Source organism: Sparus aurata, chromosome 21 (genome assembly GCF_900880675.1).
Source record: "Sparus aurata chromosome 21, fSpaAur1.1, whole genome shotgun sequence".
NCBI classification, from domain to species: Eukaryota; Metazoa; Chordata; class Actinopteri; order Spariformes; family Sparidae; genus Sparus; species Sparus aurata.
This window is the reverse complement of record NC_044207.1, coordinates 1,902,152-1,922,804: the sequence shown is the minus strand read 5'-3', so window position 1 is coordinate 1,922,804 and position 20,653 is coordinate 1,902,152. Positions and strand designations below refer to the sequence as shown.

The 20,653-nt window shown below is 42.1% G+C and overlaps 2 protein-coding genes across 2 annotated transcripts in view; one reads left to right on the top strand and one right to left on the bottom strand.

Moving 5' to 3' along the window:
- The window catches only part of LOC115572887 (putative ferric-chelate reductase 1), a 51,478-nt gene extending 34,410 nt beyond the window's left edge, over positions 1-17,068 (bottom strand). Inside the window, exon 1 of the mRNA XM_030403367.1 lies at positions 17,041-17,068. The gene's annotated coding sequence lies outside the window, so the exon portion shown is untranslated. The remainder of the gene's footprint in view (positions 1-17,040) is intronic.
- LOC115572885 (zinc finger MYM-type protein 1-like) lies at positions 5,893-7,654 on the top strand. Its single transcript, XM_030403366.1, has 2 exons — positions 5,893-6,935; positions 7,472-7,654. Exon 1 carries the CDS (start codon positions 5,945-5,947, stop codon positions 6,692-6,694), a length of 750 nt encoding a protein of 249 aa, XP_030259226.1. The 5' UTR covers positions 5,893-5,944; the 3' UTR covers positions 6,695-6,935; positions 7,472-7,654.
- Positions 17,069-20,653: the final 3,585 nt, after the last annotated feature.

Below are 20,653 nucleotides of genomic sequence, written 5' to 3'. Positions count from 1 at the left end.
TAGCAAAATTACCAAAAAGCATCCCCCTTGTCAACCTGCCATCACTCTCCATCCACAAGCAATAGATATTGTGTGACAAATCACAAGCGGTCGCGATCAACTTCCTCTTCTTCCTGAAATCTATCACCATCTCTCTGGTCTTGCTGATGTTTAGCCACAGGTGATTCTGTCCAGTCCACTCCACAAAGTTGTCCACCAGTGCCCTGTACTCCTCCTCCTGTCCCTCACTTATACACCCAACAACGGCAGAGTCGTCAGAAAACTTTTGCAGGTGACACGACACAGTGTTGTATTGAAAGTCAGTGGTGTATAAGGTGAACAGGAAAGGAGACAGTACAGTCCCCTGTGGAGCTCCTGTATCACTAACCACCGCATCAGACAGAACACTGCCCATACGGACAAACTGTGGCCTGCCTGTCAGGTAGTCAGTAATCCAGGAGATCATTGTGTCGTCTACACCCATCACCCGCAGCTTCTCCCCCAGTAGCAGTGGCTGAATGGTGTTAAAAGCACTAGAGAAATCAAAGAATGTGATTCTCACAGTGCCTCCTCCACCATCCAGGTGCGAATGGGCTCGTTGCAGCAGGTAGATGACAACGTCATCAACTCCCAAGTGGGGCTGGTAAGCAAATTGCAGAAGGTCTAGCACGGTTCTCACCTGCGGCCTCAGGTTGGCCAAGACCATTCTCTCCAGCACCTTCATGACGTAAGATGTGAGGGCCACTGGTCGATAGTCATTGAGGTCTGATGGTGTCGACTTCTTTGGAACAGGAACCAGGCAGGAAGTCTTCCAAAGCACCGGTATTCTCTCCTGACCAAGGCTCAGGTTGTAGAGGTGTTGTAGGACAGGAGACAGCTGGCTGGCACATGTCTTCAGGATCCTGGGGCTGATACCATCAGGGCCCGCAGCCTTCTGCTGGTGGAGTCTCTCCAGCTGTCTCCTAACCTGGCCTGCAGTCACAGTCATGCGGGGGAGGCTGCTGGTGTCTTCAGTGGAGGACGAGGAGGTGAAGGTGGAGGAGGAGGAGGTAGAGGAGGTGGAGGAGGAAGAGGTGGAGGAGGAGGAGGAGGAGGAGGAGAGGTGCTGCACAGGAGAGCTCACAGCAGGGGAGTGAGGGGGGAGGGGAGGAAGCATTTGGGGCAGTGAGGGTGTGTGGGGGTCTCGAGGTGTCATGGAGACGACAGAAGGCCGTGAGCTGAACCTATTGAAGAATCTGTTCAGCTCGTTTGCCCTCTCCAGGCTGCCCGATGAAAGTCTGCCGCTCACCTTACACCCAGTGATCTGCTTCATACCAGTCCACACATCCCTCACATTGTTCTGCTGGAGTTTGGCCTCCAGCTTCCTCCTGTAGGCGTCTTTACAGGCCCTCAGCATATCCCTGAGTTCATGCTGCACTCTCCTCAGTTCTTCCCTGTCTCCAGACCTGAATGCCCTCTTCTTCTTGTTAAGAAGAGCTTTCAGGTCATTGGTGATCCACGGCTTATTATTAGGGAAGCAGCGTACAGTCCGGGTTGGCATGGTGGTGTGTTCACAGAACCTGATGTATTCTGTGATGCAGTCGGTCATGCTGTCGAGATCCTCTCGATGTGGCTCAACGAGTGCATCCCAGTCTGTCGACTCAAAGCAGTCCTGTAGTGCGTCAGCAGCCTCCTGAGTCCACCTCCTCACGCTCCTAGTGTGGACAGGCTGCCGCTGAACAAGAGGGATATACTTAGGGGTCAGCAGAACCAGGTTGTGGTCAGATCTTCCAAGAGGGGGGAGGGCTGTGGGACTGTATGCATCCTTAGCATTTGCATACAACAGATCCAGTGTGTTACAGTCTCTGCTGGGGCAGTCAACATACTGGTGAAATGTTGGGAGGGTTTTGTCCAGTGAGACGTGATTAACATCCCCAGTGATGACAATAAATGCGTTAGGATGCTGCGTCTGTATCTGGGCAACAGCGGAGTGGATGACGTCACAGGCCAGCGCTGCATCAGCTGAAGGAGGAACGTACACACCGATAATGATGGCGGACGTGAATTCCCGGGGCAAATAATAAGGCCTCATCCCCACAGTCAATAGTTCAATGTCCGGGGTACAGAGACGTTTCTTCACATGAACATGTCCGGGATTACACCACCTCTCACTCACATACAGTCAGTGGTGGACAGTAACGGAGTAAATTCTGCTAAAGTCTGCTCTTTTTTAAAAAAAAAAATACTATTGGACACAAGCTGTGTTTGTCAAAGAAGGAAACCTATCACAGTGCACGCTCTCCACTGGGATCTATGTAAAAGCGGAAATACGTCATCCCTCCCCATAAGGATACCACCAAAGTAGCCACGCTCTCGACTGCGTTTGTCAACACAAAACCGCGACAATGGCTGCATCAGATGTAGTTTTTTGTAAAGCAGTGATTCTCAACCAGTGGTCTGGGGACAACATTGGTCTTTGACGGGGTTCCAGTTCCCAACTTAGCTAAATGATAGAGAGTTAGTTGGACGGTGCAGGTTCATTTGGTTACAGTTTTAATGATTGTTAATAAACATCTGCATCTGCAACATTTGCTGTCCTCCTGTGATCTCATTCATTTTATTTGTTTTTATAGGTGTTTCTGCAGGCTTTATATAACATTGTGGTTCTAAAAGCAAGCACATCAGTGCAGGTGGTTTCAAAGGGTTAATTCTCAGAAACAAGAGTTAAAAGGTACTTAAATTCATTGAGAAAAAATTATAGTAATTCATTGATGTGAAAAATAAGAAATTTACTCTTACTCTTACTTTTACTTAAAGTAAATTTAAAAGCATGTACTTTTGGATACTTAAGTACCTTTAAAAGCAAGTACTTTTTTACTCTTACTTGAGTAACATGTCGACTGAGGTACTCTTACTTGTAACAGAGTAAATTTTGACCAGTAGTATTTGTACTCCTACTCAGGTACTGGGGTCGAGTACTCTGTCCATCTCTGCATACAGTGCAATCCCTCCTCCTTTCTTCTTTCCGCTGCTTGTCACGTCCCTGTCCGCCCGAACAGTACTGAAGCCGGGAATCGCCACGCTGTGGTCCGGGATGTGTGAGTGAAGCCATGTCTCCGTGAAACACAACACACTGCACTCACGATATTCCCTCTGAGCCTTTATCAGCGCGGCAAGCTCGTTCGTCTTGTTCCCCAGAGACCTCACGTTTCCCATGACGATCGCTGGTACAGCCGGTCTGTGTCTCCTCTTCTTCACCCTCCATTTCACTCCGGCTCTGCAGCCACGGCGTCTCCTCCGCAGCTCCTTCAGGACCTCAGGCCTGGCTCTGGGCAGCAGTGCAGGTTCACACAGCGCAATCAGCTGATTACGTGTGTAAACAATGCGCTCAATGATGCGCTCCTGATTCTTCGTTGCTAGGGTTAGCAAAAACATCACAAAAAAGTGCCATAAAAGTTTAAAAAAAGAAAATCTTCAGTTTTCATCTTCTCTCAGTCTCTGGAGAATAGTTGCCAAAGTTCAGCGAAAATCAGAACAGAAATACAACAAAAACTACGAAAAAACTTGAAAACCCACGGGAGCTGCTGTTACAGGCTGCCACCTAGTACGGCGCCATAGCAACCGACTAGGGCTAAGCCCCGGATGTGTCAGAAACCTAGGAACGCCTCTGGACAAAGTCCAGACTATAGTTGTTATTTCACACATGTAGCACACAACAGGAGACTCTCCATGTCAGACGAGTTCTCACAAAAACAAATTGATAACGTAGCAGTCCTTGCTAGCTAAGCAGCTAAATGTTAGCGCCGGTCCATGTTTAGATCCCGCCCTGTGTGGGTCACTACACTGTCATTGGTCAGGCGCACACACGCTGTTAACGATACCATTGGCTGTAGAGTGTGACAATCTGTCAATAATATCAGCCAACACTTGTTCTCCTCCGATCTACATCGATCTCATAAGTCGCCTCTGAGATATGGAAGCAAATCTGTTCCATAATTCAAATTAAAATGCATTAACAGAAATGCTTTTTCATTTTCAGAATGTAGCTGCATTTTTTGACTCATAAATAAAATTAGTAATAAATCGTCCAAATTGCATTTTCATTTTCTTCTTCAAGACTAGAATGCTAATGCATTTTAATTTTCAAATTTGACATTTCAAAATGAATTTTGGTACCTATTTGCTGGGCCATCTTTTGAAAATTAAATCTTAAATGTCCTTTTCTTTATCATTTGAATTAAGTTACAAAATGAGCAGTCTTGAAGAAGAAAATGAAAATGCAATTTGGATGATTTATTACTAATTTTATTTATGAGTCAAAAAATGCAGCTCTGACTTTGAAATGAAAAAGCATTTCTGCTAATGCATTATAATTTTCAAATTTGACATTTCAAATTGAATTTTGGTACCTATTTGCTGGGCCATCTTTTGAAAAATAAATCTTAAATGTCCTTTTCTTTATCATTTGAATTAAGTTACAAAATGAGCAGTCTTGAAGAAGAAAAAAAAAATGCAGTTTGGATGATTTAATACTAATTTTATTTATGAGTAAAAAAATGCAGCTACATTCTGAAAATGAAAAAGCATTTCTGTTAATGCATTTTAATTTGAATTATGGTACAGATTCGCTTCCATACTGTGAAGTTTGAATGACGGAAATCCGTCGTAGCGACGGAGAACTTTAATCCATGCATACTTTACGTCCTCCCTCTTGTACCCAAACCACCGCCAGACGATGGATCAGTGGCGGCTGGTCTATAGAGGGCGCTCGGGCGCCGCCCCACCCCTCCCCCATGAGAAAAATCACATAAATGATCTTTGAAAAAAATATGAAAAGTATAAAAAATATATTAATGAGCACGGAAATATTATATAGTTATTGAGTAAAATGTATAATCTGCAAAAAAATATTAGATTAAAAATGTTCTACGTTGTCTGAAGTTACTGACTGGTGACGTATTTCCGGTTTGGGGCGCAAAAATTTGCGCTCCGTTTGCCCATTGACTCTCGTTATAAGTTACACATGCGCATTCACTCCTCCTCAATACAACAGATAGGAGCATGTTCGGGCGCAATTAAATGCACCCCAAAGCATTACCAACCCCAACGCGACAGGGGGCAGTGGAGTGACACGCCCCATCACTTGACAGGCAGCAGCGCGCCGGCCACTCACTCGGGTCGTGACACCAGCGTGCATCGCGCAAGACGACCCATGATGTCGGCAGCGGGAGTTATGGAGAAGGAAAATTCCGTTAAATCACTGAAAACAACACCATTCAGCAGGAAATCACCAGAAGAGAAGCTCAGAGTCATAGAGCTTGGACCTGACCAGCCGGACATTAAAATCCAGCAACAATCCAAAGACAGAGGACGAGATTACACCCGCTCATTTTCAAGGAGCTGGTTCAGCAAGAAGGCTTGGCTAACAGCATGCCCTGAAGCTAATGCTTTATTTTGCTTTCCCTGCCTCCTTTTTCAGACGTCAGGATCAGACCCAGCATGGATTCAGACAGGTGTGTCTGATTTAAAGCACTTCTCTGAAAAAGGAAAAAAGCATGAACAAACTAGGGTCCACATGGAAAATGCTTTGAAACTAGCCATGTTTGGTCGAGTCAACATTGGTGAGCAGCTTAATGAAGGCTACAGATTAGGGATCCGTAAGCATAATGAGGAGGTGGACAAAAACAGGCACATATTGTATAAAATAATAGACTGTGTCAAGTTCTGTGGTGCATTTGAGCTAGCTCTGCGGGGCCATGATGAAAGTGAAAGCTCTGAAAACCCTGGTGTTTTTAAAGGATTGGTGGATTTTGTAGCATCACTGGATTCTGTTCTACAGGAGCATCTGCAGACTGCTACTGTTTTTAAGGGAACATCTAAAACAGTACAGAATGAACTCCTTGACTGCATGTTCTCAGTTTTGAGATAGCACATCATCGACGAGATCAGGAGTGCAGACTTTGTCTCTATCCAGGCTGATGAAACGATGGACATCTCCACTCAGTGTCAGCTGGTGCTAGTGATCCGCTATATTGATAAAGCCCATAATGTGCAAGAGAGGTTTTTTGAGTTTATTCCTCTCCAGAGTGCCACAGCTGATTCCATCGCCACAGCACTTTTGGATAGGTTAAGCTCCATTCTCCCTGATGACAAGAAGAGCAAGCTCATTTCCCAGGCATATGATGGTGCAAGTGTCATGAGAGGAGCCACCGGTGGTGTGCAGAAGAAGGTGCAAGATGTGTATGTGAATGCACACTATGTCCACTGTTATGCTCACCAGCTTAACCTCATCATGCAGCAGGTGACATCTCACATCCCAGTAGTGAATCAGTTCTTCTCTGACCTGGCTGGATTCTCCGGATTTTTTTCAAGATCTCCAAAGAGAACCAGTGTGCTTGATAGAGTGGTGGCACACAGACTTCCAAGAGCAAGCACAGTGAGATGGAACTTCCATATCCGTGCCGTGAACACTGTGTTTGAGCACAAAGATGACCTCATCCAGTGTTTTGAAACCATCAGGGACTCAGGGGAGTTTGAGCCTACCACTGTGCGGGAAGCTGGAGGGTTTGTGAGGCTACTGGAGGATGATACTTTCAGCTTCTTCCTGAAACTTTTTCATCACATCATGCCTCATGTGGACATTCTCTTCAGCCAGCTCCAGAAGCAGACCATCGACTCAGTCTTTGTCCAGAGAATCATGCAGCAGTTCACAGACAACATGCAAATGATCAGGTAAATTAATATGTATGTTGTGCTGTGAAATATTGATATTGTGTTAATGTCAATGATGCTTAAACAACTCAGCTATGATATATTCCTGGTTATTTTACCAGGCAATTAAAGCTTAACTTTTCTCTCTGGCTCTGTTCAGAGATTCCATCCCTAATCTCTGTGGAGAACACAGTGCATCTCAGCAGCAGATGGCCAAGAAACGCCGCACACAGGGCCCAGGTGAACTTCAGAGGATAGCTGCAGAGGTGAGATAGAAGCTAAATGTTTTTGGTTTGTTTTTCACAATCATAGTGCTCTATTCTGCCCTATATAATTATGGGGGAATTAAGTTTATGTTCCTTTGCTCTGTCCCTATCATAGGGTGTCTGCAGGTCCTCTAAAAGTCATTAAATTGTCTTAAATTTGAAATTGTGAAGTTTAGTTGCCACAAATATTTTATCAAATTTCATTTACCCATCTTTTCATTTCTTTCAGTCAAAATGAGTCAAGCTCTTTTGTGTGAAAGTCCTTTAAACCTACCACTGAAACTAATACTGTATTTATACTTTATACTTCCACTTACCTGTTAGTAAGATACAGATTAACCTAACTTACTCTAATAACCATATTCCTCCATAAATCCTACTTCTGCATGGGACCACACACATAGTACATACCTTTATTCTTACCTGCAATTCTTGAATAAAATAGAAGAGAGAGAGAGAGAGAGAGAGAGAGAGAGAGAGAGAGAGACTTATATCCATCTCCATATTGTTTTTAATTGGTGCTTTCATTTTTTTAGGTTTGTGACACTATCTTGGGCCATGCGAAAGAGAGGTTCTCCTTCACCAAACACCTGATCAGTGCTACACTGCTGCAGGGAGACAAATTCCAGCAGTACAACAGCCAGTTCCCTGAAGCAGCTCTGAACACCACCGTGGAGGCTTACCCACTGCTGAATAAGAACAAGCTGAAAACTGAACTGTCTCTTATCTACAGCAATGATGAATTCAAGAACTGTAGTGGGGCTTTGGCTCTGTACCAGCTCTTCATGGAGAGCAATCTTCAGGACACCTTTTCAGAGACTGTGGCTCTGCTGAAGATCCTCATCACAACTCCCATGACTACAGCTGAGTCTGAGCGGTGCTTCTCCACACTGAAGAGAATAAAGACCTTCCTCAGGAACACAATGTCACAGGATCGTCTTAATGCACTGGCCATGCTCTCTATGGAGAAGAAACTGATCAAAGACATCCATGACTTTAACCATAGAGTCACTGAGAAATGTGCATGTCTCAAGGAGAGAAGGGCAAAATTGATGTACAGAAAGTAAACATTGTCAACATTGTTGTGCTCATAAGGCAGTGGAGCACAACAAGCCTCCATTTCTCCTCTGTCTTTCCGTTTCATGAAATCTTTTTTTTTTTCTTTTTATACTTTCTTTTTTACTTTTTCATAACACAAACAAGAGGTCATGTACATACATTCAGTCACATTGAGTGATGCATCCTTTTCTTTCTGCAATCTCAAAATGAAAGTTATATGTTCCATACTGTATGCATCCTATGATGTCATGTATCATATTTTTCCATTGGTTCAGGGTGGGAGGTTCTCTAAGAAGCCAGCATGTGGTTATTGTTTTTTTACGTGCTGCCATGAGGATCTTTAATAAATATGTCCCTGTTATGCAGATCCTTTGATATATTCCCCAAGTAAAGTGAAATTCAAGTAAAGTCAATGTCAAATCCCAAAATCCTCTTTGTTGTAGCCTGTACTTGAGTCCAGAAAGGTTGTAAGGCGGGGCGTTCAGTAAATCTTATATTGGACGTATATTTATGATTTTGGTATAGCCCCCCCTGGAAAAAAAAGCACCAGCCGCCACTGTGATGGATTCTGCGTTGTTTTTCTTGGGAATTAATTCTCCCTCTATTTTTCATAGCACCTGCTCCTGCTGCCACTACCTGAGATCTCTGCTGCTACATGCTGCCGGGCGTATGACGGGCACGCATGACAGAATGTGATGTATGTAACTAGGTGCGTTTGTTTTATCTCTCTGTGCGGAGAGAAGAGAGATAGGTGAGGAAAAACCTGTAGTTCAGTGCCCACGACTAAAAGTAACTGTGTGACAATTGAATGTGTACTCGAATATTCACGATATAGTCATTTACTACATCCCACAGAGAACAAGCCGCGATACATCGAGTATATTCGATATATCGCCCGGCCCTACTTTGGTTTATTGTGTCCAGGCTTGACGGACTACATGTAACGGCGTTACGTAATTAGGATACAAAAAACCAGTAACTGTATTCCGTTACAGTTACAGAAAAAAAAGACGTAATCAGATTACAGATACATCTGGAAAAAATTGGGATTATTAGTTGGATTAGAATTAAAATATATGATGATGAATGATGAATGAATGTGAATGAATGAATTAACACTTGCCAATGCGGCAATGCCGTATGCACGTGCGCACACATTACTACAGTTCACGTCAAGTCAGTCACAACGACGCTCTGCTCTCAAGTGAAGCCAGATGGCTCATTATGGCCTCGAGCGCTAGAGAAAAAATGCTTTCACTGCATGGAAATTTCGCCATTACTTTGTTTCTAAAGAAGTAAGGGGGAACAACATCACTGTACAGTGCAAGCTATGCCTCCCAGCTGTGCACACACTGTCATCGTCCAAGGACTCCACATGTAATTTAAAGAAACATTTAATGGTAAACGAAACTGCGAACGTTAGCTAGCTACACAGAAATTCTGTTAGCTAAAGTTAACATTAGTTAGCCTGCTAACCAGGCTCGGGCTATCATTGTTACTACTACTGCTGCTGCTGCTGCTGTATGAAGGTAGATTTGTGTTTTTATTATTCAATCAAAAAAAGTTTGCTTTAATCAAAATATATATTTTCAATAAAAAAAACCTTCACTTCAATCAAAGAAAAAAAGTGTTTGAATGCAGAAATATAGTTGAGACTCAAAAAAATCATTTGAACACTGTTTTTCTTTGATTGAAAATGTTTTCTTTTATAGAAGTAAAGGTTTTTTTGTTTGAAGCAACTTTTTTGATTGAAGTAATGTTGTTTATTGTTTGGGCCATATTATGGGTAGGACATTTGTGTCTTTATAATTCAATCAAAAAAGAAGTTGCTTCAAACAAAAAAAATGTTTTCCATAAAAAAAATCACTTCAATCAAAAAAAAGAAAAAACTTTTTCAATCATAGAAAAAAAGTTTTTGAATGCAAAAAATATTTTGAGACTAAAAAAATTGCATTTGAACACTTTTTTTTTATTGAAAGCGTTTTCTTTGATTGAAGTAATCTTTTTTGTGTTTGGGCCATATTATGGGTAGGACATTTGTGTCTTAATTATTCAATCCCAAAAAAGTAGATTCGCGCACTAGAAAACAACCAAGCAAACGCGAACCACGGCTGGCTTGACCGCAGTAATCCACTGGGCTGTGTGAGAAGATAGACTCAGCCTCTGCATGATCTGTTGCTGCTAAACAGGCAGCGCTGCGGGCAACAGTTGGACTGTGGACTGTTGTTTGACCACTAATGACGTTACTTATTATAACATAACATAGCACTAGCACATAGCAAGCCTCTGTACTTAACGTTAGGTGAATTAAACCATTCATTCAGTGTGTAGGGCCATCGGCTAACGTTATCAGCTAGCCTGCCTGACAATATGACGGCGTTAGATATCTAACACCATCACACAAATTATTCAACGTGAACTAAGTTAGCAAGCTTCATGTTTAATTGAAATATCAAACAGAGTAGGCTAATAACATGACACCAATCATTTTAATGCTGTAGTTAACAACAACTCCACCACTGCTCCCTGGCTTGCTGGCGGCCATGACTTGCTTGTCAGAAAGACGTCGTTGGTGTAGACACTTGTCACTCAAACATGTCTGACCAATGGGGAAGCACCCGCCCACTGCGGGATGTTTGTGTCAAAATAATTCAATCAAAAAAAAAAACAACTTCAAAACTTTTTTCACTTCATTAAAAAAAAAAAATATCACTTCAAATCGAAAAAAATATTTGGGATAGGGAGGCAATTGTATTGAGGTGATAGACACACCTCATTTTGTGTTTTCCACGTAATGGTCTCACTGTGTACGGTGTGCCTTACATATTGGGGCCAATACCAAAAAACTAAAAGACAACCCTTTTCAATGTGGCATCAGTTTCAACATTCTGTGGGTATAAAAAGCTGGTATTGTCAGTAAGTCATTCCAAGTTCATCATTCAAACAGCCATGAACACACGACGTGACTTAACGGACGAGTAGCGCCACCTGGCCATAGCGCGCCTTCGGGTTGGTGGCAGGCAGTCAGATGTTGCTCGTGAACTTGGTGTTTCTCAAAGTGTCATCAGCAGACTTGCATCAAGACACAGAACTACTGGCTTCGTGACAGACCCAGGAGTGGAGCCCCACGAGTGACAGACCGCAACGATGACCAGTACCTAAGGACCTTTACACTCAGACATCGTTATGCAACTGCCACACAGCTGCAGGCCCAGTTACGAGATGTGAGGGGTACTAGGGTTTCCAGACAAACCCTTACGAAACCGACTCCACCGCTTTGGCTTGAATGCCAGACGACCGTTGCAGGTGACTCCACTGGCACCAAGACACCGCCGTGAACGTTTGCAGTGGGCACAAGACCATGAGACCTGGACAATGCAGCAGTGGTCTACCGTCCTGTTCACTGATGAGTGTCGGGTCACCTTGCACAGAAATGATGGTCGTCAGCGTTGCTGGAGAAGGCGAGGTGAGCGATACGCCGAGGTCAACATGGTCCCCAGGGTTCCCTTTGGTGGAGGAGGTTCATGGATGATAATGCTCCACCACATCGTGCCAGAATTGTCACAGCTCGACTTCAGGAAGTCGGAGTGCCTCATATGGTATGGCCAGCAATGTCCCCTGACCTGAACCCCATAGAGCACGTCTGGGACCAGCTGAAGCAGAGACTGGATGATCGTACCCCACCCCCACGTGACCTGGCAGAACTGCGTGTAGCACTTGTGGAGGAGTGGAACGCATTGCCTCAGAACAACATCATGAGGCTAGTGAGGAGCATGAGACGTCACTGTCAAGCTGTCATTGTGGCAAATGGTGGAAACACCCGCTACTGACATTGTCAATTTTTGTTATTTGGGGCTATCCTTGTTATTGTCTAAATTTTTGGGGTAATAAATATTAAACTAATGAAAATGGTGTTTCTTCTCATTCATTATTAGTAATATCAAAGGGAACTTTTACTTATTTCTTTAAAATTCAGACCAAATAGGAAAAGCACTCATGTAAATAACAATATCCCTAACTTATTGTGCGTAGTGTATATGCTTATGGAGTGTGGTAGTAGTACAGAGCTAACGAGCATTAGCCCCAGCTGTGTCGCTCCGAGCCGGGGCTGCCTCGCCGACAGCAGCGCTCCGTCTGCTCCCCGAGTTCTGTGCCACCGCACCGCTGTACACGCATACAGAGACCGGACAATAAAGGAGAGTGCTTGGAGAAAAGTCAGTCAGTTATGAAAATATGTGTCTGTTACTTGATTACAGCCGTCTGTTGTACTTTACTATGAACCACAGTAGCACAATCACAGCTGACTTTCCCCACACACTGACTTTTTGAGTTTATTCGCTTCGACTCAAAGGACTCATTGTAGGAATAGTGATATTATTCACATGAACTGAGTTTATAGGGGAGCTCTGGTCTCCGGTCTCCGGTAGCAGTGTGGTGGCACAGAACTCGGGGAGCAGACGGAGCGCTGCTGTCGGCGCTGCAGCCCCAGCTCGGAGCAACAGGCTGTTCTACTGTTGTGCTAACTGTGGCTAATGCTCCGTGCTCGGCACTACAACCAGTACTACTACCACACTCTATATGCATATAGAGACCGGAGCTCGTGAGCTCCGGGACAGAACCAGATACACAGAGACTTGGACACATCAGGAGAGAGCTTGAAGAAAAGTCCGCGAGTTAGTTGGACTCTGTGTTGCCCAGAGACGGCCAGCACATGGGCCCTAGAATGGTGTATTATGGCTGGACCGTCCAGCCCCGCCCAGCCATTACCTTCTCAAATGATATGCAAACCACGCTCGACTTGCCCCTCCTCTCAGGCCCCTCCCTCTCGACGCCAAAACAGTGACAGAAAGTCGAAACTGAAAATCAGTGACACTGAAAAAAAACTGACATTGTAAAAAAATCTGTCACTGAAAAAAAAGGGACATGAAGAAAAAATCTGAAGATTGTCATTGAAAAATACAAAAAAAATCTGATTTTCGGATTTGAATTATTTGAATTACTTTCTTTTTTCAGTGCCAATACTTGTTTCAATGCCAATACAACTGTTTTCAATACAAATGTTTCAATGACAATGTTTCTTTTTTCAGTACTGGTTTTGTTTTCAATGCCTTTTTTTTTTTTTGGATGCCAAATTTTAAAGTCACCGTTCTGGCTCCATAGAATTGCAATGACAATAAAGTTGAATGAATCTCATCACATTTTCATTATTAGTCTATATTAGTCTTATGTGTAGCACACATCAAGCATCTGTTTGTTTTTTATTAAAATCTAACATCCACTTGCCACATATACTCTCTCTCTTCAGATGAAAATATTTCGCCTATGGTGCCCTAGGCAAGATCTTAGCTGACACACCCTTGCATCGCAGGCAATTTCACAATCAATTGTCATACACTCACACAGAAACTGCATGTATGTATTTGAGATTATATTTCTTTTAAGTCAAAAATATCACGCCAAATAAAAACTGAAGAAAGAAACAAGTGATGAAAATACAATATAAATAAGGCATTGCGCAAACATATTATCTCTCAGCCTCAGACTACCATCTCTCACTTATCTATTGTCAGCCGCTTTGCCAAACGACCTCCAACTCCTTCCATGTTGTCATGTGGGTATTGTGCTCCTGGCTATCCTCATGAGCCTTCAGCAGGTGGCTTGCATTTTTCCAGTCATTTAGTCTTTCCTTATTAAGTCTGTATTCTTTTGGAGAAAACATTTAGATGCAGAGGCAGTGCAAGCTATCATTCTTGTTCGAGTACAGCAGCCAGCTTCTTTTGATTTTTTCAGCATTGCACTAAGACTCTGGTACAAAAGTCATGTTGACACTCTCCCATCTTTGTTTTTGGGAAATGTGTAACTGCTTTTTTTTTAAATGGTCCTCAGTGAACTAACTCTCATCTTACGTAGTCAGTTAGAAGAGATGGCCAGTCAGCATCTATTGGTGCAGCCTTTAGTCTTGATGCTGTGTCACTCTGTTGTGCTGAGGTAGAGGGACAGGAGCACCTGATGCTGTGTCACTCTGTTGTGCTGAGGTAGAGGGACAGGAGCACCTGATGCTGTGTCACTGGGCTGGTGGTGAAATATTTTAAAAGTGCTTCTGAAGAGAGAAGAGAAGTATATGTGACCAGTGGCTGTAAAATTTTAATGATAAAAAGAAAAAAACAGATGCTTGATGTGTGCTACACATAAGACTAATATAGACTAATAATGAAAATGTGATGAGATTCATTCATCTTTATTGTCATTGCAATGCAATTCAGTCTAACCAGAGTACAAGTGCAGTGTATATATATATATATTTCGCCTATGAATGATATGGGAAAGCTAAGGTGTGGAATATTAACTGTAATACACTTTAACTGCACTTTAACACTGCTGTAAACTTTAACAAACATAAACTGTGACACAATAAACCAAAGGCTTACACCTACACTATTACAAAGGGGATGGAAAACTAATAGCATTTTAACTGACATCCAAGCAGGAAAGACACCTGTAAAATAACACCTGAACAGGCCTAACGTTAACTTTCCAAATGTCCCTGATGAATTTAAGTGGAGTAACATTAACACACGTCGACTCAGCTATGTATTGATTATTAAACAATGCTGCTATTGTCCTTAGTAAGCTAGCAAGTTAACACTCTGCTCCAACAATGATGTTGCTAACAATGCATTAAACTATTAATATCATTCGCGTCATCACATTGACGTTAGTGTACCTGTATCTTCTTCACGTTTTCGTACTCTTCTTTCCTTCGTGTCTTTCACTGGGCGCCGGATGGTTTGGACCTTGTGGTTCTGCTACAGTATCAGAAAATCTCTCTCTTGGTCTTGGGGTCTCGGTCTGGTCAGATTCAGGCAGCTCGCCTCTCGACCCGTCCCCCACGTAGAGGACAGGTACAGTGCAACGAGCCAAGAACCCAGAAAAAAGGCCTCTCTGTTATTTAATAGTCTTTCTTATGACGTTATGTTGCTGTGGGCTTATATAATATTTCGAAATAATAGTAATGGCACTGGTAAAAAAATATATATATATTTTTGTATTTTTTCATTAGTATATTTTTTTTTTTTTCTCCCCCCATTTTCGGCGCCTCACGTGGATGACGGCGCCCCTAGCATTTGCCTATACTGCCTATGCCCAGGGCCGGCTCTGGTGCTGCCAAATGCCAAGCTCACAGATATTTTTGGGAGAGGACAGACACAAGTGGCCACTGGTAAAGAGAGAGAGGCTATAACGTTAATGGATCTGTGTCACCAGTTGGACAGTTTGGGCTGAATTTTATCAAACTTTCTGTTGAACATACAAATATAAATGATGGTGTAATATTTTGACTTGACTTTGACTTAAATGGTGTAAAACTAAAGTCTAACTGCTTATCTTTGTAACATATATATGGTTTTAACGGCCTAATGTATCTTTGTGTTAACAAGAGTTGTCAAAAGGACGCAAACACCATTGAATTAGCTGTGCGCTACTCTTTTCCCTAGTCGGACACCCCTGTCAAACTGATCCAGTAAAGGGCCTGATCCCACAAATCAACTGTGTAAGGTCAATTCAGTTGATTGAATAAGTCGAGTCAGGTGTGTTCTTGCTTGGTTGGAATGAAAACCTGCATCCGCAGCTGCCCATTACTGGATCAGTTTGAGACACTACTGGCGAGCTGCTGGTCGTCAAATGCTCATTCATGCTGTCAACACATTCAGGACCGTACTTCCTGTCCTTCACAATAAAATTACATGCCTTAAAGGAGAACTTCGGTCGATTTAAACATGCAGCTTCATTGCTCAAGCTACCCTTGACTTGCCAGTACCGAAGACGCGAACAGATTTGGTCCAACCATTACAGAGCTCCGTGAACGGTGATTTAGCATTGAACGCTAACAGCATGGGGTCAGAACTTTTAAAATCGACGATGTTTAAATCGACCGAAGTTCTCCATTAACAGCTCCAAAATATACTGTAAAATCTTCTTAATTTCCATTTCAATGTAAACCACCACCACCTTAGCTGCTCAGGCTGAGCATTGCCCCAAACATTCTTACTGATTTCTCTCATCAATGTCACTTTCTTTACTTATTAGATGCATAAATGCCCATGTACTAATAGTGTGTGTGTGTGTATATTATATTTAACTATACATTTCAAACATGTTATGAATAAAAACTACACTAGTAAGAGCTGAACTTTTGCCTCATTAATTCAATTTCAACCATGAAAGAAGTAAGCCGGTCTTGGGCCTGAAACTCCCAGGCTGAAAAGTGGCCTGGTACACGGCATCCAGTGTTCAGCTAGTTAAAAGTCAACCATCAAGTGGAAAAACATCACCTGGTCCATCCTACACAACTGTCTCATGACACAGATGTTAAAATGTTTTTTTCTGTTTCAAGGACAACAAAAATATTTCAGAACATTTCACAGAAATCCTGAAATGTTTCAATGCACATCCAGAAATCACAGATTCATAACTGGTCTGCTGTTTACTCCTTTGGATAAATTCAAGCAAAATGACACTTCTGTTTGTTTGGAACATATCATTTGCCAAACCGATATATTTAATTTATACGTACTCTAGTTGCCTAAATACTTTCATAATAATTAATACACTATGTTAACACACTTAACTGACTGCTATTCACAGTCTAGTACAAACACCAAGAAATAAATAGAGCAGACACATTAAAAAATTATTTCAGCTTTGTAATTGGGGGCAGCTGTGGCTCAGAGGTAGAGCAAGCGTAACGGAAGGTCGCTGATTCAATTCCCCTGGTCTCCATGTGAAGTGTCCTTGGGCAAGATACTGAACCCCAAACTGCTCCTGATGTGTTGGTCGGCACCTTGCATGGCCACCATCATCAGTGTATGAATGTATGTATGAATTACTGTAAATGTAATGTAAATGTATTTCAGGCTAACAAACCTGAATGTTATTATCTCACAACAGGTGGAACTCTGTAATATTTCCCATCTCTTACATAGCACAACATAGCTCTGCAAACTTTTGAAGACCAGGTGATCTGTTTAGTTCAGGTGCAGGTACTTACCTTGTCTCTCGGGCTGTAGGTAGGAGTTTTATCAGGGATCCTGTGAGCCAAAGATGCAAAGTGTCGTGTGGAGAGCAGCTCAGCTGAGTAAATAGTGTGCAATCATGGGTGTGATTTGGTTTCACCAAGGAGTCATCCATTGAGATTTCATTTCTTGTAACGATGACAATGCTTATTTGTGCGTGATGAGAGAATTCAAAACAACACAGTCGTCAATTACGACACTCTTACAAAACACACAGCAGAGGAAACAGGTCATGTTTCAGTTGATGATGTAATTAGTACCCACAGGTCCTCTGTTTAATGCCCCTTCATTTAAAACAGCATTCAGCTCCCATATCCTTCTATACAACCCCAGCTTGGATTACAGTGGTTAAGATGGCAACAGCTGAAGTTTAAGCGTTTCTCTTCTGCTTTGGTTAGTTGCTTGGTTTTTAAGGTCTTCATCTTGTTGTTCAGTAGTGTTCCTCCTATATATTCTTAATTCTACCTCCTGACAAAAGCGTCATTCACTGCATGTGGTGCAAATTCATGTCAAGGGTCAAACAGCTGTTTGTCACCAAGAGGAGCAGAAAACAAGTCAGACACAGACACTAGTCAAAAAACAGCTCATCTTTTATTTTTATGATGTGGTAAAGTAAGGAACAACAGCAGCAGCTCTGTGGGCAGGAGTGAACAATAGTGAGGGTATGTGTACACTGTGTATTGATAGATGAACTGGTGAACACTGACCCTTCTCTGTGGCAGCCTCACTCGTGCTCCTCAGATGTGTCTGGGTTCTGACATGTTGGTATTATTCTTCTATTTTCAAGCCAGCAACTCCAATGATGTATTTTCATGTAGTGACTCTACAGGAGTATAACCATGTGGTCATGAATGACAGCACATACAGAGGCTACTTTTCACAGCACTTACATCACCTCTACAATTCCTTTTTCCATTTCTGGGATTTCTCTGAGCTGTATCATTTAAAAAAGACCATTCAATAATCGTTGGAAATGTGTTTGTGCCAGTTTTCCAGAGACATACAAGAAGACGTGTAGCGCCGCATTATGTAATAACGCCGCATTGTGTAATAATGTAATAAATTTTCACTTCATTATGTAATAACGCTGCATTTCGTAATAATCTGCCACATTTTGTAATGAAATTCTTGAACGCAATATGTAATAAACTTTGCCGCATTATGTAATAAGTTATTACATATTGGGTCAGTTATTGCAAAATGCAGGTGTTGCACTTTTTCTTTTAACCAAGAAAATGTAATAAGTTGGTGCATTATGTAATAAAACATCAAATTGGATGTCTTAATTACAAAAAAACATTATACCATCAGAACGACATTGACTTTAAGCATACCAGCATGAATCATAAATATTAATTAATTTTAAAACTAGTAGGATGTTTCATTTGTCAAATCTAAATCAAATATAACTGAATTTGGGCAGCTGTGACTCAGTGGGTAGAGCGGGTTGTCTAGTGATCGGAAGGTCACCAGTTCGAATCCCAGCTCCCCCTAGTTGCATGTCGAAGTGTCCTTGTTGGCGCCTTGCATGGCAGCCTCCGTCATCAGTGTGTGAATGGGTGAATGTGGCATGTATTGTACAGAGCTTTGAGCTGTTTTATTAGCTGTCGTTAGACTGGAAAAGCGCTATAAAAATGCAGACCATTTACCATATAAAAATGCAGACCATGAATTCACAGAGAATTGGTGATGGAAACGGCAGTTCCTTTTACTGTACTGAATCTCTAGAATCCGTTCATTAAAATGATTGGTTCAAAAGATTCGTTCACCGAATTGTTCAGTGCTCTCCAACTCCCTGAACCGATAAACAGCCAAACGATCCGTCATTCAGTTCATGATTCAGCCCTGAGGTTCACGTTCACTTACTGAGGGACGGTGCGTTCACAGACTATAGTACACAATCATTTGCGGGAGACGCAGCGCTGCTTTGAGCGGTATACATGCACTAAAATTATTACATGGTGAAAGTGTCCTCTGTGCACAGTAAAATCACAAAACATGATGCTACATGGATGTTAGCAACACAGCGCTAATTTTGGAAGTACAGTTACTGAACGTGAATCAACTCCTCTGCCCTGAGTGAGTGAGTGAGTGAGTGACACAGTGCCACTTTCAGCACAGTACGTGAACGAGAATCACGTCCTCAGCAACAGTTCTCTGTGTGCAGTAGGTTCGTGAATCATGAACGAATCACAGCGCGAATGTGAATCACGTCCTCACAGTTCTCTGTGTGAGTCGCGGCAGTTCCGCTCCCTGCCGGCATGCTCGCTGCTGAGCTCAACTGAACTGAGAAAGGAACAAATCAGTTCATGAAGTGATTTCGTTCACTTCGTTCACTCAAAAGATTTGTTCGTTCAAATGACACGTACGTGACCGACACAACACTACAGAGAATGTGTTTGAAAGTTCATAGAGACAAAAACTGCACTAAATGAGTGTTACTGGCAAGAACATATCGGTTCACTGAAATGACACACACACATGCAATCTGGATTATGATGTGCAAATATTATACGTGATAGAAAGCAGACAAAACATGAAAACAAATATCGGACAGAAAAAAACTTTATTCCAGCTCCATTGCAATTACTCCATGCAACATTGATGTCCTTTCTTACAGTGGATAAAAATAAATGACCATCAAAACTAAACCAACTTAAAAACAGTGTAAATAATCTTTCACGTCAACATTTTCACTTCATTATGTAATAACGCCGCATTTCGCAATAATCTCCCACAGTTTGCTAACTATATGTCTCTGGACCAAAGCTCACACGCTCTCTCTCTCTCTCTCTCTCGATAGACATCAATGTTGCATGGAGTAATTGCAATGGAGCTGGAATAAAGTTTTTTCTGTTAGATATTTGTTTTCGTGTTTTGTCTGCTTTTTATCACGTATAATATTTGCATATCATAATCCAGATTGCATGTGTGTATGTCATTTCAGTGAACCGATATGTTCTTGCCAGTAACACTCATTTAGTGCAGTTTTTGTCTGTATGAGCTTTCAAACACATTCTCTGTGAATTCAGTTTGATTTAGATTTGACAAATGAAACATCCTCCGAGTTTTAAAATGAATTCATATTTATGATTCATGCTGGTATGCTTAAAGTCAATGGGCCTCATTCATGAACCGTACTTACGAACACATTTGTTCTTAAGTCCCACTTACGAAGATTTTACGAAGATCGTTGCATTCATGAATTTTTTCTCATCCAGGATTTATTCTTAGGTAAGAACAAATCCTACGAACAATCAGGAGTACTCTTACGCACGTTTCAGTGCCGACGTGTTGGAATGGTTGTTTTTTCTTCTCTTGTGCAGTTCAATAAAATACGATATTAGAGTGTTAATTCTGTCATTTATTTATTTATTTATTCATTTAATATTTTTGGTAATTTACTGAGAATTTACCCTATTTATACGTGGCATTTCTCCATCCAAGGCCCGCAAAACAATGGCATATATATTGCTGCTGCAAGAGATTGCTGATCGTGCCCTACGGAGGGAACGAATGTTTCAGGATCACATAGATCTTTTCATAGAGAACGATGAGTTTGTCTTTGGACACTTTAGGCTCCCACGA